At 39.9% G+C, this 15,593-nt stretch overlaps 1 protein-coding gene across 1 annotated transcript in view; it reads right to left on the bottom strand.

Annotated features, from left to right (window-relative positions):
• Positions 1 to 15,593, bottom strand: part of PATJ (PATJ crumbs cell polarity complex component) — a 137,756-nt gene that overhangs the window by 23,543 nt on the left and 98,620 nt on the right. The window contains exons 32-35 of the mRNA XM_065737858.1: positions 12,090 to 12,182; positions 7,968 to 8,039; positions 7,385 to 7,502; positions 6,673 to 6,806 (exon numbers count right to left, since the gene is read on the bottom strand). Of these exons, the coding sequence (XP_065593930.1) occupies positions 6,673 to 6,806; positions 7,385 to 7,502; positions 7,968 to 8,039; positions 12,090 to 12,182 (417 nt within the window). The remainder of the gene's footprint in view (positions 1 to 6,672; positions 6,807 to 7,384; positions 7,503 to 7,967; positions 8,040 to 12,089; positions 12,183 to 15,593) is intronic.

Genomic DNA, 15,593 nt, shown 5'->3' on the forward strand with positions numbered 1-15,593 from the left:
CAGATAAAGTAGAAATCAACCAGTTGCACGGGGTGTTTTGCTGAAGAATTAGCCCCATATAAGCACCTTTCAGTAGTCAGAATAAAGCCAGCTGCTCGTTACTTATAGGCACAGGAAATTACAACAGTTCTGATAGGATCTTCCACTTGCAGATCAAAACGGAACCAGAAAGATTGCAGCTCAGCAACAAAAACTGAAGGTCAGCTCAAAGCACATCACTTGACTTCTCACAGAAGTTAACCTAATGCTGTGAGCTGCATATACTTCTTTGCAACATTCAAATATTTTGAATCTGCTAGCGTTCACAAACCATTAACTGGCACCCAAAATCCCAAGCCAAACACTACCGTAATAAAACAGGCTATATAATGTAAAAATGTATTACTGTGTTAATGTACAAATGCTTTACCGTTGCATGATACTGAAAAACTTCTCCACGCAAGGTCAAAACAAAAGGTCTGTTTCCCATTTAAGTACAAGCCCTTGCAAGAGATGGTGTTCACTTGCCAGCTTTCATAAAAAAGATTAATCCACAACATCAATATGAATATAATTTTTCATACTAAAATACAGATTTATTTTAAGGAAGTGGATAATATTTGTATTACATTTTATAGGCCCCTATAGTTACATCTGGTCCTTATTTATTTAAATTTTATTCAGCTTGCATAATATTTTTGCTTACAGTTATATTCTCTAAGATCAGAAAAGCTCAAACCTGAAAATTCAATGGCACTATTCATTAACATTCCTTCGGTCTGCAGTCATAGACATTTGCAAGCTCTCCTTTGATTCTGAAATAATAAAACTAAGGTAATAAGATGTTTAGTGTAAAAATATATGACTTAAGTCAGAATGATAGAAGGAGCTATGTTTCTATGAATCACATGCCAAAGCAAACCCAACGTTTTCAAAAAGTGTACATGCTCATTTTAGAGGGAATAATAAAACACAGAGCTACATATTAAAATGTTAACACTCTCGCTCTCATTATTTCATTAAATAAAGAATATGAACATTTTCAGTGTACTGTGCATAACACAGGATATAAAGAATGCATGAGATCCTGAATGCATATATAAGATACGAAGCCAAAGCCAGTGGTATCAACAGATGCCCCTGAAGTCCATTTTGATATGTCCTACTGCTTTTGTATGTTGTTAGCTTAAACGTTATGGTTGACTTACACTCCTGGAAGACACCAACTTCTTCAAGCAAATCATTGCTAAGCATACAGTCAGCTCAACCTTTGCCAAGGATCCATCAAAGATATGATTTGCAAAACTTACTGCTTTAGTTTCGATTTGTAATAACTCATGTACAAAGCAGTATGTTGTTTTGTTTTTTTTCATGCAGCTATAACATAATGTCATTTTTGGAATTATGATGAATCCATCAATTTCATTTTTACATTATCCAGCCAAGAGTCAAAGCAATTCCTCACAATTTCAAGCTAACTACGTTTACCACTGTCATTAAATTGCCTTCTATTTCACGTCAGTGACAGCTAACAAGTAATTGAATGTTTTTCCCTCCCAATGCAAACTTTTCCCTACAATACCCAAGTCATGATAAAAAACTAAAAACAAACAAACAAAAAACCTTAGGACTCCTATTACCAATTTTTCTTCCATTGCTCCATTCATTGTGCAATAGATTTAATAGCATCAGTATCTATACTGAATGTACTGATGAAATCCTCCTGAGGCCAATGTCTTGCTTTTCATTTGTGGTTACAAGGTATGCATATTCCACTGAAACAGTCCAGTCTTAGTTGAACTTGATGGCTGCATGAAAAGTTGGTCAGACCTTGACTATCTATAACTGATGGAGCTATTTTTTGCCTGAATATAAATACAACTGAGATTGGCAGTGGGGGAGGAGGGAAAAGAAAGATCAACTGATGGAGAACTTGTTTGTTTAGTAACGGAGAAGTCACATCAGTCCTCACATTGAGGTATGTCTCCACTGCTGAATGTGCAGCACAACACAAACCACAGATAGCAGACCTGACTCTGGTGTTGTTAACAGCCTGGTCTTGGCAGCATGGATATCCTAGATGGGTAATTAGCCCTCACAGCTCCAGGGGCAAACAACAAGTCCTGAACAGCTGCAATTTAAAGTCACTGTTTTCTTGATTATTCCCTTGCCCTTCCTTAACAGATGGGGTTTATGCAAGGTATGACTCACCTGAACTGACAGAATAAATCTAAATATTCTTCTGTCAAACTGCATCCCAACCATCACGAAGCAACCCCTGCTCTGCTGCATGCCAGAAACCCTTCTGGGCTAGCAGAGGTGATTAGCAAAGACCTTCCTTTCTGACTCTAGTGTTACCAGCTCGTACAGCAACTAGCATTATAGCTGAGCACAGACATATTCTGCTACTTTTTGGATCGCGGCTTAAGTTTTCCAGTTTCCTGGCTTTGTGAACCACTTTATTTTACAGATGGAATACCTTAAAGTCTCTTAATTGCCTTAAAAATGCTTCTTATTAAAGCCAGATGAAAGTAAAAGCAAAAAAAAATTTATATATCAAAGCAGAGAACTGAGCACAAAAATTCTACATGAGAGGTTTGTTATCTTCTTCGATAAAGAGACACAGGACATACAATGCTTCTTTTTGTTCCTTCTCTGTCACCCCTGTAAGATACCTGACTGCCTTCCCAGCTACTCTAGCTCTTATAAGCCCCTAGGTCACTGCTCCTATAACACATTTTTTCGATTTATATTCCATCTCCAGCACTGAATTGTGGTTTCAAGCCCCACCTGAGCCTCTGCACTCTCCTTCTTCCTCCCATTTTCTAACTTGGCCTGAGGGGAATGTCTCTGCACCAGCCTCCATCAGCCCCAACTGCCTGCGGCATGTCTGACCACCTTCATCGCCCAGGCAGCACACAGAGCCAAAACTATGAGTTATCAGCTTGACCATTACTTAATTACCCAGCTGGAAGCAGAACAGTGCTCTCACCAATTAAGAAAGTCTTTTTATCTTAGAGCAATGCTTTTTCCACACACTGGCAAGACTAAAATCTTGTAAATTGACTATTCAAATTTATGACTATTTTATTTAATCATAGAATCATTAAGGCTGGAAAAGACCACTAGGACCATCAAGTCCCCCCATCAACCCCTCACCCATGCTCACTAAGGGAAAACTTCCTCATGAGAAAATGGTTCGCTGCCAAGTTGCCCACATGGCAGCATTCACCCACTCAGGGGTGACAACAGGGTTAGGATGAATCAGCCCCACATGCACACTATGGAGGAGTACAGGGACAACTTTCTTAAACGAATTGTTGATTCTCTGAAAAAAAACAAAACAAAACACCAAACAATCAAAACAACACAAAATAACTGAGGAACGTTTCCTATCTCTGTGCCAACAACAGGACCGTTGGCCCCATACACCAGAGCAGCACTGCCCCTAGCTCAGAGCCCTGCCTTGCTGGCCTGCCTGGTGCTCTGAGCAGGGCTGCACGAGGTCAGCCATGTTTCTGGGTCTGAAGGCCAGCGTCCCATGGCTGGAGTGCCTCAGGCACCCTGGGAGTGCTGGCAGCTGTCAAGTGACAGTGACACTCTTGTCAGGTTTATGGCTGCTATTTGCAGCAGTGGGACTGATGGGCTCATATGGATCTTTCAGCCAGGGGAGGCAGAGGGCAGGAGGGTGTCCTGGGGAGCCGTGTTTGAGCCCCAAACCTTACTTAGGGATGTTAATGTTTTTATTTTTTTTCCTTAGGGGGATGTTTTGTTTTTGAATTCCCAGTCTGAGAGTTACTTTTACAAGTTCGATTGGACTACAACCAAATAAAAAGTCTTCTCACAAATGGAAAGCCCTGTACTTCAGCCAGCTCCGCTCTGCAGTTTAATTGCTTTAAGGAGAGGCCATGTGCTGTGCTCTCTCAGGGGCAAAGGAGAAGGTGAAAGGAAAGACAGCGAGGGGAAAAATATATATATCAAAACAAAAAAAATCCTCTCAACTCTCAGAATAGAAGGAAGCAGGATCCCCAGAAGCCTGGAACCTGACCCCATAAAGACAGATCCCGGGACAATCTTTCCTTCCTCTTTTCTATGCACCTTCCCTATGAGCCCATCCTTCCAGCTGATGCTCCCCTGCTCTCTACTCAGCACACAGACACAACCCTCTATTGTAAATACATGCAACTCAAAAGGTTTTGCAAGTTTAATGGGATGGTCATCTTCCCAAGAGTAAAACGTTTCACAGGGGTTGTGCCATCACTTTCCAACCTCCTGAGCACCTTAATCTTCCTGCTCACAGGCTGTATTTTTCAAGTCACTACTTGATGACTTCTGATGACAGTTATGGCTTAAAAGCCATATTCTGTGTTTCATTCTGATGTGCCTCTTTTGCAGCCTGCCAAGTTTATTATTCCAAAAGCTGGGACTGTTTAAAACAGATTCAAAGCATTCTGAAGTGAGCTGTCCTATCACATACGAACTGCTGCTGTGCATCAGTAACTTACTACTAGTAGTAAGTTATGCATTTCTAGATGGAGTACATTTGAAAACCACAGCCTCCCTCTGCCCCCAGTACTGCTGAGGTACAGGAGCTGGAGCTCAGAGCCTCCGTCATTCAGCAGCCACTTGCACAGGTATGAAATAAAGATACCCCAGTGGAGAAGGATGAAGACACAGGTGTCTTTGTCTTGTTTTCTCAAAGAAGAGAAAGGCAGAACAAGATTGTGCAGCTGTGCAGCATGCCCAGGCACCAGCCCTACTGACTTGCTGCTACTCTGCCTCCTGTGGAGCACGTTTCCACGGCCTGGTCATGGCATCTCATCTCTGTGGTCTGTGTGCAATGAACAGTAGGAGCATGAAAGACAGCAAATCCCTATTTCACACCTCCAGAAATAAGCTCTGAGCGGTTCTATTCCCATTCTGACTTAAACTTGACAATTCCAATTTCAAAAAACACAGTCATAAACAAACCAACCAACCCCAAACAAACCCAGAACTACTGAAACCTATTACAGCTCAGCATTAGAGCACTGCACTAGAGAAAACAGTGGGTCTTGGGTATACAGTTTCTGTAACATGACTGAACCTTTGGAAGGGATGAACTTCTGCAGCACTACTGCATACACAGTGAAGTTTTGAGTCAATTTATTTTGCCTGTCTTGAAACTGACATACATCTCTCCATTTAAATGACGGAGAGTAAGAAAAAACAGATTACTCAGCCTCAAGTATCTGTTTCATTGTATTTTTTTCCTCTAAGTAACCCAGACAGACAGAAAATTTCTTAGCTTTGATTATCATCTTCTTTAATCTCTTAACCTCTCCCCATTCTGTTTTATAATTTATTTCAGATCTTTATCAAAGCTTTTTGACTTTGTGACAAAAAGAAACAACCCATACCAAACATCAAAATAATATGGGGATAATTTGGGGGAGGCTGGTAGTGCAGGACAGATAGGCAGGGACACATTTTGGGAGGTCCTGTAATGCAACAGTGAGAAACAATGGAACACAGACCTCCTTCCCTCCATGAATTTCACAGTTACTGCATAGGTCTTTTAAATTAAAACTCATACAAAGACACTTTAACGAATTAAGTATTGAAAGTACCCGTAACCAGAACCATTTACTTAATTTAAGAACAATAAAACTTTTGCATTTTTCTCATTTACTCTGTAAAGAACGTATTTGTAATTTTCATTTATTTATAGGAAAATCTCATGAAAGACATGTACCAGATTGCGTCTGACAGACTGCCATGTATTATTTCCAAATTCCAGTTAAATGAAGAAAGCAGAGGGATGATTCATGCTGAAACTCCTATTTGAATTTACTCAACACTGAGAAGCTAGATAAAAAAGAGACTAGATACAAAACAGCGCATGGCTGGACAGAGTGAAAACCACATCAGCTGATTTACCCTTCAGAGTAATTCAGATCTGCCTCCCTGTGAAACAGTAATTCATTCAATCTCCACATAGTCTGAGACCTGGATAAGTGGGATGGCAAGCCAAACCTTTTCCAATTTCAGCTTTCATGCTGTAAAAGATACAGCCTACGATGTGCAAAAATAAAACGACTTTATTCCTTACACTTGTTCTTTTCCTTGGTCTGGAAAAGGTTATTACATTGCAGCTATTTAAAATCTGTGGCTGCTGACACTCAAAACACTTTATTATTTAATGATGAACCAACATGATGTTTCAGGGAACAGTTGCACATAACAAAAGCAGGTCTACCGTTCCAAGTCTCCCTGTGGCATGGGATTCAGAAGAACCCAATAAAGAGACCTCTGTAGCAAACATTTACTGTAAGGAATGAACGTGACATTTAAAAAGTAAGCTATTTAAAAATATAGCATCTCCTAAATGGAGAGAGAAAGGAAAACATCAACAGCAGTTTAGCATAAATAACTTGCTGAGTTTACACTTGAACGGAATATTTTAAAACAGATGAAGATAATTTCTTCTCTTGAAAAGAACAGCCAAGGTCAGGTTATGCTTGATGACAGAGAATTACAATAGAAAACAACTGACAGAAGGCAAAATCATCAGTGTGATATCAAAGATAGTGGTTTCTATTTTCTCCTCCACGTACTGACCAATTACTCAGCGACTAAAAGACTAATGGCATAGTTTCTTTACCTCTTATTCGTTAGCAGAGATATTAATATATCACTTTAATATAAGCTCACCAGTGGAGTGTCTTTCCCTCCAACAATGCTGAGTCCAAGTCCTGATCGACCCTTAGATATCTCTATAGTCATCTCCTGTCCAGGAACAATAGGACATGTCGCTGGATCCACAGGCAATGGAGGTGGTAAGACATCTGAGAACAAGAAAAGGTAAAGGAACAAGTCACACTATCAGGCAGGAGAAAAGAAAACAATTTAAGTACTCAAATGAGAACAACTAATTAAAACTCTTTTGCCTTGCTTTCCATCCAATCTAAATCAACACTGAAGATTACAGTGAGTCACTTCTGAAATCTTTAGATTAGAACAGCTCCAGAGCTCTAGGAGTAAGTGTTCAGAGTATATGTCTGGGAAGCCACTAAATTCAGGTATGACAAACGCAATTCAGATAATGATGGTAAGGTGCATTTGCTTCAGGGTAGATAAGGTTATTTCCCAACACTACAGGAATGGCAGGATGTCCCAGATTACCTTTATTTTCATTACAATAATTGAGCAACACCTTCGTACACAGAAGTTAAAAGAAACACCCAAAGACATCATCTAGCTTTCAATAATTATAAAACGTAGACATTTCATAAAATAACTTAAAATACACTGAGTGCTCAAAAAAAAAAATCTCAGCAAAAGTTATCTTGGAAACAATAACCCATCCTGGATTAGGGTACTCAATACCTACAATATCACTGATAAAACAGAAAATATATCGTACTGCGGTTTGTGATTTCTGAGTCTGGAGAGAGATAAGTAGGTGCTGACACAAGGGATATCTCCTGCAAGCTGACTGGTACTTTTGCTGAAGATTTGGGTTGTTTGATCTGTTTTAGGACCTAAAAGTGAAGCACAGTGGAAGCAAAAGAGTTCAGTTATCAAACACATAAATGCACGTTACAGACCAGTTGTCTCTGTCATAAGCATGTCCTACTATATCTAACAAGTCAACAGACAGGAAACATGTAATAAGCATAGGTGATGAACTGAAAACATTCAATTTAGAAATAAATGACAAATCATATAACTGCTTCCAGCAATGCTAGTGTAGGAAGCTTGTGTGAACAGACCTTCACCCTTCTCAGCGGTGCCTCTCAGGCCAAATAACTGTTTTGTTCTTTTGAACAAAGAGCGTTCTTGACATTTGCCTGTATGATTTTCCTTCTCCTTCAATACATCAGAATATCATTTTTAAAGCCCTGTCTCCCCTCAAAATTAATTCTGTATTTCTCCAGTTAACCCACATCCCCCAGAAGTCACACAATCTTCGGCTAAATCCAGCACCATAACTCAAATACACCTACATTTTCTGGGAGCTGCTCCTCTACTTCCAACTGATCCACCAACACCGTTTTGTCAGCTTTATATTTCACATCCTAAAAAGACAAAAAAGAAAGTGAAATTGAAAATGTAATATTAGCTTAAACACAATATCCTCCAAACCCAGAAATGACTATTCTGGTTAAATACAGTGACATTTAATCATGAAATGCCAGCTGACAGCTAAAGTCCAAAACCACAGAATCATAGAACAACTTGGGTTAAAAGGACCTCAAAGATCATTGGTTTCAACCCCCTGCCATGGGCAGGGTCACCAACTACTAGAGAAGGCTGCCCAGAGTCACATCCAGCCTGGCCTTGAGTGCCTCCAGGGATGGGGCACCCACAGCCTCTCTGGGCAACCTGCATCACCACCCTCTGGGTTAAAAGTTAGAGTAACTTAGAAAATAGTTAAGAATTCTAGAAATTTGTATCAATACAGAGATTAACAGGAATTACTAAAACACACAGGCATAACATTTGAGGAATGGATTTTCTGGGAGTGGATTATCCTGCATTGTTCATATTGTTCCTGAAAAACACAAAGCTAGAAAGGAGATGGAAGTACATTCTCCAGGGTGATGAGATCAGCCATTCCCATGTGACATGGAAATATTCAGGGATAGACCATACAGTGCCTATAGCTGAAAGGGGTTCAATGTCGCCTGTTCTCTCTGGCCTCTCTTTGTTTTATGGCTTCCCAGCAGTACTGAACATACTGTTTGTACTTAAATAAAGCAACAGCTCGCAATGCATAAAGCAGCCTCATTATGAATGTCTCAAAGAATGGCACTTAATCAGAGGCTCCACTTGTATCCTAATTTCTTCTCCAGTACAATAAGGAACATTTTTTTCTTCTCCAAGTGCCTCCAAACAGTTACAGTGTTCCCCCTCGTTATTTCTATGCCAAACCTGGGCCGCTTTGATCACAGCTTTAGATTTAGTTATCTTACCTCACGTTAAAAGCACTGATAAACAAATTTTCTGAAAAGCTGAACACCAACTTCAAAAGACAGAGATATTCTGCAGCTCAAAAGAATTTCTAATTAAGATGACAATTCATACATAAAATAAACATAAATCAAATTTTAGGTTACTGAGCTTGGAAATACTGGCCTTATTTCCTGAAGCTGTATTACATTTAACCATACCAAGCCCTATAGGCTTGTATCCTGATTTTTTTTCTTGCAGTAATCATACAGCAGAAACTCTTATCCAAATGGATAATAAAAAAGTAAGTCAGGGTGATCTCAATCTTATGTTATCACGAGTACATAACAAATTTACAACAACAAAGTGTAAAGATTGCTCTCTGTTGCTTTATGAGAGATCATTTTAATGAGCAATACAAAATAATGTCATACAGTTCTTTTCCATTCTGATACACAACTTAAATCTGAAACTTCACCACATATTACCTTTAAAACCTTCTAATCCTCTCCACTGAAGCTCAGACTATGCTGGAGGCATCTGGACAAAATGAAGAAATTTACAGCTGCTCCAACATGGCACTGTACACTCAGCAACTTTATAAGGCTGTGATCCAGCTGGCTCAATGGGATTCACTTTCCCAGATTCACCCAGAAGCATTCTTATGGAGCTCCTCCTCTTTGCCAGTGCATCAGGAGCAGCTTTTCTGTTTGTCTCAAGGACGGACTGCTGTTCCACATTCAGATCTTTAAGCAAAGTGAATCCACTCCCCCATACTGAAGCTCAGTGTAATTATCCCACCAGCAGGACAGCGAGTGATGCACAGCCAAGTCTACAGTGATGCCCATTGCATATCTTTAAAAAGTATAAAGTGATGAAGTGACAACAAAAGGTGTCATGGGAGTGCCTGACAAATTTATCAGCAACGCAGAATAGGAATACTTTTTTTTATTGCTGTTGTCGCGTGGTGAGACATCCTGTCTGTGCTTTGAGCTGTACGCACACGCAGAAGATCTGCTGATAAGCACATACTTTCTGTTTACTCAGTGAACTTGATCTCACATGTTGACTTTTACATTCCTGATTCAGCCTGACATGTGACTGAGAAACTCAATAACAACGGTGAAGCCACATTAGGCTCCAATAGCAAGCATCATGCAATGAAAAACAAGGCACTGTTTTCTTCTGCCTTAACAGCAACTTAAAGATTGCAACAGAAACCTCTCTTCCTCAGAGCACCTCAAATCTTGTGCTGCAATTACAGTGTTGAAGCTTTAATGCTACTATGACTATGAACTCGTATCCTCCTGGTCTGAAGAGTCTGGTGACAACCCAACTATTTCAGCAGTTACAAAAATAAGATAGGTTTTCTAGAAATATCTGTCATGTCATTTAAAAATCTTGATGGAAAGCAATAGCTGACATTCAGAAGCTTGTCTCTAGTATTTTTCATCTACTTAGACCTCCAAATTAAGGGCTAGCCCAACTGAAGCTACGAGGTACCGAGCAGTTGCATTAGCAGACATTCAAACACTAGATGTATCTCTAGACCTAGGTCGAGATCCACCTCCCAGTCCTTAAGCTTTGGTATCTACTTATTTAATGGAAATATATATATATATGAATAATGGGAATATAAATAAAAAAAGTAAATCACCTCAAAGCCATGGAACAGAGGCAGAGCTATGCAACAACCCCAAGACTGGCACTCCTGGTCTTGCCAGTGACCTGGGGCAGCTTGCTTCCCCTCTGGTCTTGCTGGACACTGCATTCTGAACTCCAAAGAGTTGTAGCAGTGAGATGCTGTTACATGAAAAAAATGCAGGTGGAAGGATGAGACGGTATGAGCAGTCAGTGGCATCTGCTGTCCCAGTGGCATCTTACCTCCATGCCCATCTTGGGTTGCTGCACTTCTTTCTTTCCTTTTGTAATTTTTTTTTTGCATTAAATTCATCTTCCCTCTATTATCTTTCTAAAAACTGCACAGCACCATCTCCTACGTGCTTTACACCTTATTTTGCATCTTTTTTTCTCACTTCAGTCTGTAACCCATAGTTTCTTTTGCCAAGTTGACTAAAAGCAGCAGTGAAAGCAGGTGAACAGCACCAATTAATGAACATGAGAAAACTCTTGATTCCTTTGTGTCTCAGCCCAAATGAGGGCTTGGAACAAAGCTAAGTAATATTTACATAAATAATCTGTAATTCATTAGGAATGTGCACAAATTCATTTTAAATGGTTGGTTAATTCTGACACTCAAATATTTACTAATTATAGGATACTACAAATCTGTACAACTCATAAAAATATGATGAAGCCAGAAGAAATTAGGAAAAAAAATAGGAAATCAAGCCTCAGCTCTCCTCAGTGAAGGACTGTACACTCAAAGCGTGCATATAAAGCAAGTCTCAGAGAATGGTCTGTCTCCTTGAAAAAAGAGCAGACTTAGGAAGATGCTGTCTCAGCACACTGCACGTATCTCTGGGTTAGACACTTTTCTGCACATATAATGGTTTTCCATCTTAAACTTTTACCACAGAGTCCAAAAAAGAGATTAAAATAGAACCCTGAAGGACTTTCAGCTTTCTCATAACGCACAATCCTGACATACTAAACAACAACAAAAAACAATCTGTACCAGTGAGAACTTCAGTATTTATTACAGTGCACACTGGCAGTAACACATTAAATCAGAAGTTATGGGCTCAATGCACAAATTACTGATAGTAACTCTATAACTATGTTATTCAGGAGGCAAGACCAGATTATGATAATAGCCATTTTGGCCTTAGAATTTATGAAGCTATGAATATAAATAAGAAAATGATTTACAGACTGTATTTTTTTCTGATGTTTGTCACACATGGATAGTTGAGTGGAAACCAAATCCCCTAACAGAGAAAGAACTCCAGAGAAAGCCAGAATGTTACATACAAATACTTACTGCAATACTTTTACAAATTATACTGAAGCTGCAATTCATGAAGACGTATGATGAAAGCTATGTACGTAAAGCAGAAGATTTGATCCCGCTCTTACACATATTGGATATCACTCTACAAAAGTGTGCTGTAACACTTCAACCCATAGGCAGATAAAAATAAAACCAAAAGAAGCTAACATGCCTGCGTATTCTAAGCTGTGACTGTCACTGAACATTGCTTTAAGTCACTTACAGCTTTGTTGGGGTTCTCATCAGTCAGGCTTTTCATAACAACGTCCAAGCTTGGGTCTTCTTCACTGCTTGGGGTTTCAAGGCAGCTGTGATCCTGGGAAGAAGGATTGAAAGTAGTTTTTAAATAGAGCTATGATCCTACATAACAGTTAAAGAAAAAAAAATGACAATTTTACCTTTCCTTTTGTTTTTCTAAACAAGTAGCAGCATGAAAAAGTAAAAGAAGATCCACAATTAAAGCATCCTCATGTCAGGAGACAAATAAGTGACACAAGTTTTGTAACACAGACCTCAGTCTGCACTCATCCAGCCCCAAGTACAGTGAGGTAGTCTGATAACAGCACCCAGCAGCAGATCTGGGTCAACATTCAAGGCCGGATCAAACTGGAAGCCTCTTCCAGACCTCAGGAGAGGGGATGAGTTTCCCATATGCTCAATTTGCTGAAGGAATCCCACTGTTCCTGCTGGGTTGGCAGCATCAGAACCAAGTGCTCTGCCCTGCAGGAATCACCAAGGCCAAAGCTCTTGTACTAAGAGCATGTGGCCACCACACTCAGCAGGTTTGAGTCTCTACCTGAAGAGCAAACATCACCTCAGGATTAAATTACTTCTGCATATCACTGAGAGAATACTGAGGAGAGCATTCAGAGACAGCTGATGGAGAATGAATGAGTGAAGTTAAACCATTCCCCCTCATCATATCTTCTACCCAGTAAAAATTTGATTTCCCTCATGTTTATAAACTCCCTTTAAGTACTGGAAGGCTTTGAACACGTGCTGCACACACAGACTTCATTCAAAGAATAACAGGCTTTTCTCTTTCTGAAGAGAACTCCAAACAAAACTGTCCCTTAAAAATACCACTGTACTAAGAAAAACTTGTCTGATCAGGACTTTCTGCTATTTTCTCTATGTAAAGAGTATATATTTAAGAAATACATACTTGCAAGGAAAAATATTTCCTTCCCAAACAAAAAAAACAGAATAAAAGATGAGTTAGAATGTAAAGCTTAAATTGTCACTTCTTTGGCTACACGTAAAACGTAATGGGTTAGTTTTACTTCCCTTTATAAAACCAATCAGGTTCTGAGTCTGATGATATTTTTGATTGATATTTTAATGGATTTACTTTAAAATAAAGTAGTTTCAATACACGGGAGCCCCTTTGATCCAACTTCGAAGCTGCTCTTTCAAAGCAAAATGAGCTATGCTCAATGAATCAATTTGCAAGATCTTCAGAAGCAAACTTAATTCCGAAATGTCATGAGATGTGTTATATTTGAAAGCTCTGCAACCATCTCAAGAACCGCTTGAGGTGAGGCCCCCTCTCTGACAAAGGCTCACCCTGTTCAGGACCACCAACTGAATGGGTTACAGATGGGGTGGCTTTCTGGTGGATGAAACATTTTGAAAACTGATCTTCAAGAGCAATGAAACACATATTTCGATTTTGGGAGTATGCTGGCAGCATTACACCACAATACGGCCTTATCCTGTCTTGCAATCCACGAAACAAGATTTATTTTAAGGCTTATTTACAGTTTTGCTTTTTCCAAATTAAAGTGCCTAAATGAATTCAGAGAGAGGACAGTATATGGGTAACTATGACTCCCTGATATTTTGTTAAACTAGATATGCTATTTAATGTGATCTGACTAGGTTCACGTACAGCATATGTACCACATGATAAATATTTGTATTTCAAGACACAAAAGCACAGTCAAGGTTTCCTAAGGCACAAACAGCTGACAAAAGAAAGCAAAGTCAAGTTCTACAGAACAGGAGTGCCTTTGGGGTACATTTATGTCATAGAATAACGAGATACCTAACTAGAATCACAGAATTGTAGGGGTTGGAAGGGACCTCTAAAGATCATCAAGTTCAACCCCCCGCCAAAGCAGCTCCCTAGACCATTTTTCACATTGGGGTTGGACTCAATGATCTCTAGAGGTCTCTTCCAACCCCAACAATATTTCTGTGATTCTGTGTCCAGGTGGGCCTTGAACATTTCCAGTGAAAGAGACTTCACAGCCTCTCAGGGCAGCCTGTTCCAGTGCTGAATAAGTGAAGTAAAACAGGATTTACTTCTGAAAACAGAGTCAATGCATACTGTAAGAGCTTGCCAGTAATGCATGAAGCTCAGCCCACACATCCAACTTGAAAGGGAAACATCACACGTGAGGCTGAGCTTTTTTGCTTCCACATCCTGGGAGAGTCTAATCTACGGTCTTTCGACCACATAACAGCATATGACTAAATAAAGCTTTGTGGTCCATCCTGAAGACACAAACATTGAACAAAGCTTGGAACAAATGCAGGCATTAAGGAGTCAACAAAAATGGAATGAGCTTGGGCTCTGTTAATTGTAGAGTAATTTGCAATCCACCAGCTGCACCTGGAGCACACTGCTTTGATGAGGAGAAAAAGAAAAGCCAAAACACTGCACAAAAATGACTCAGATCCATACAAAACCTGAGCAGCTCTCTCCCAGTACAGTGCAGCTCCGTGTCCGTATGGAAGCAGCCATTGGTGCTAATACAATCCAGAAAGCAATAGCAAGTGTGTGACCAGGAAAAGCACCCAGCGTGGATCCAGCATGGTCTGGTACTGTGGAGTCACAGTAATGCCCACTGAAATATCAGGAGTTCAGTGCACCTGAATTTGTCAACTCAAGGCAAGACCAAGCCCAATTGAATTACAGAGCATCTTTTGCTTTATTAGTGCAAATAGAAATAGAATTAAAAAGCAACAGTAAGGCTAAACATGTGCTTCATCTAGAAAATTTAGTTAGACTGTATTGAGATGTCAAAATGATAACAGTGGGGTGACACTGCAGGGATTCATGATGCACAAGGGAGCAATCAGTCTACGCTGGGGCTAAGACAGCAAGAACAGTAAAGGAAAACACTACTAACATTACCACGCTAAGGCAGTTTTTGCACTGGAAGACTGCACGCTACAACAACTCATGGAAGCTCCCTGCTCAACCAAACCTTGTCTGCTCCTACAGCAGAAAAAATTGCCCAGGAAGAAAGAGATCAGCACTGGGGCAAAAGGCAGAGCTGCAGACCAATGCTTCCCTTCAGCTGGGATTGGCTCAAGATGCTCTTGGAATGGAGCCACGTACACAGAGACTGCTTTACCACTGCTTCTTGTTGCTCCCTCCTACTTCATTTTTAGTGCTGCATACAGAATACTCTCAGGGAAACAGACCATTGCCCTAAACAGCTGAAAGGAGCAGGACAGGAGATGGCAAAGTTTTCATGCAGAGACATCTCCTCCTGCACAGCCATAACCTGATTAACAGACGTCATCGTTGCACACCAGCTCTTTCAGTAATGGTAAGAACAATAAGATAAAAAAAAGAGATGGTAAAAACACACCTAGCAGGTCAAATTCCTACCCAATGCATTTTATGATCCAGGGTTTAATTAGACAAGGTGCCTGAATTTATAATGAACTGGTAATGATGATTAATCTATCTAATTAAGCAACCCCAGATTAA

The sequence above is a fragment of the Cyrtonyx montezumae genome, unplaced genomic scaffold, assembly GCF_038088225.1.
Source record: "Cyrtonyx montezumae isolate F1298 unplaced genomic scaffold, pur_monq_1.0 scaffold_1, whole genome shotgun sequence".
NCBI classification, from domain to species: Eukaryota; Metazoa; Chordata; class Aves; order Galliformes; family Odontophoridae; genus Cyrtonyx; species Cyrtonyx montezumae.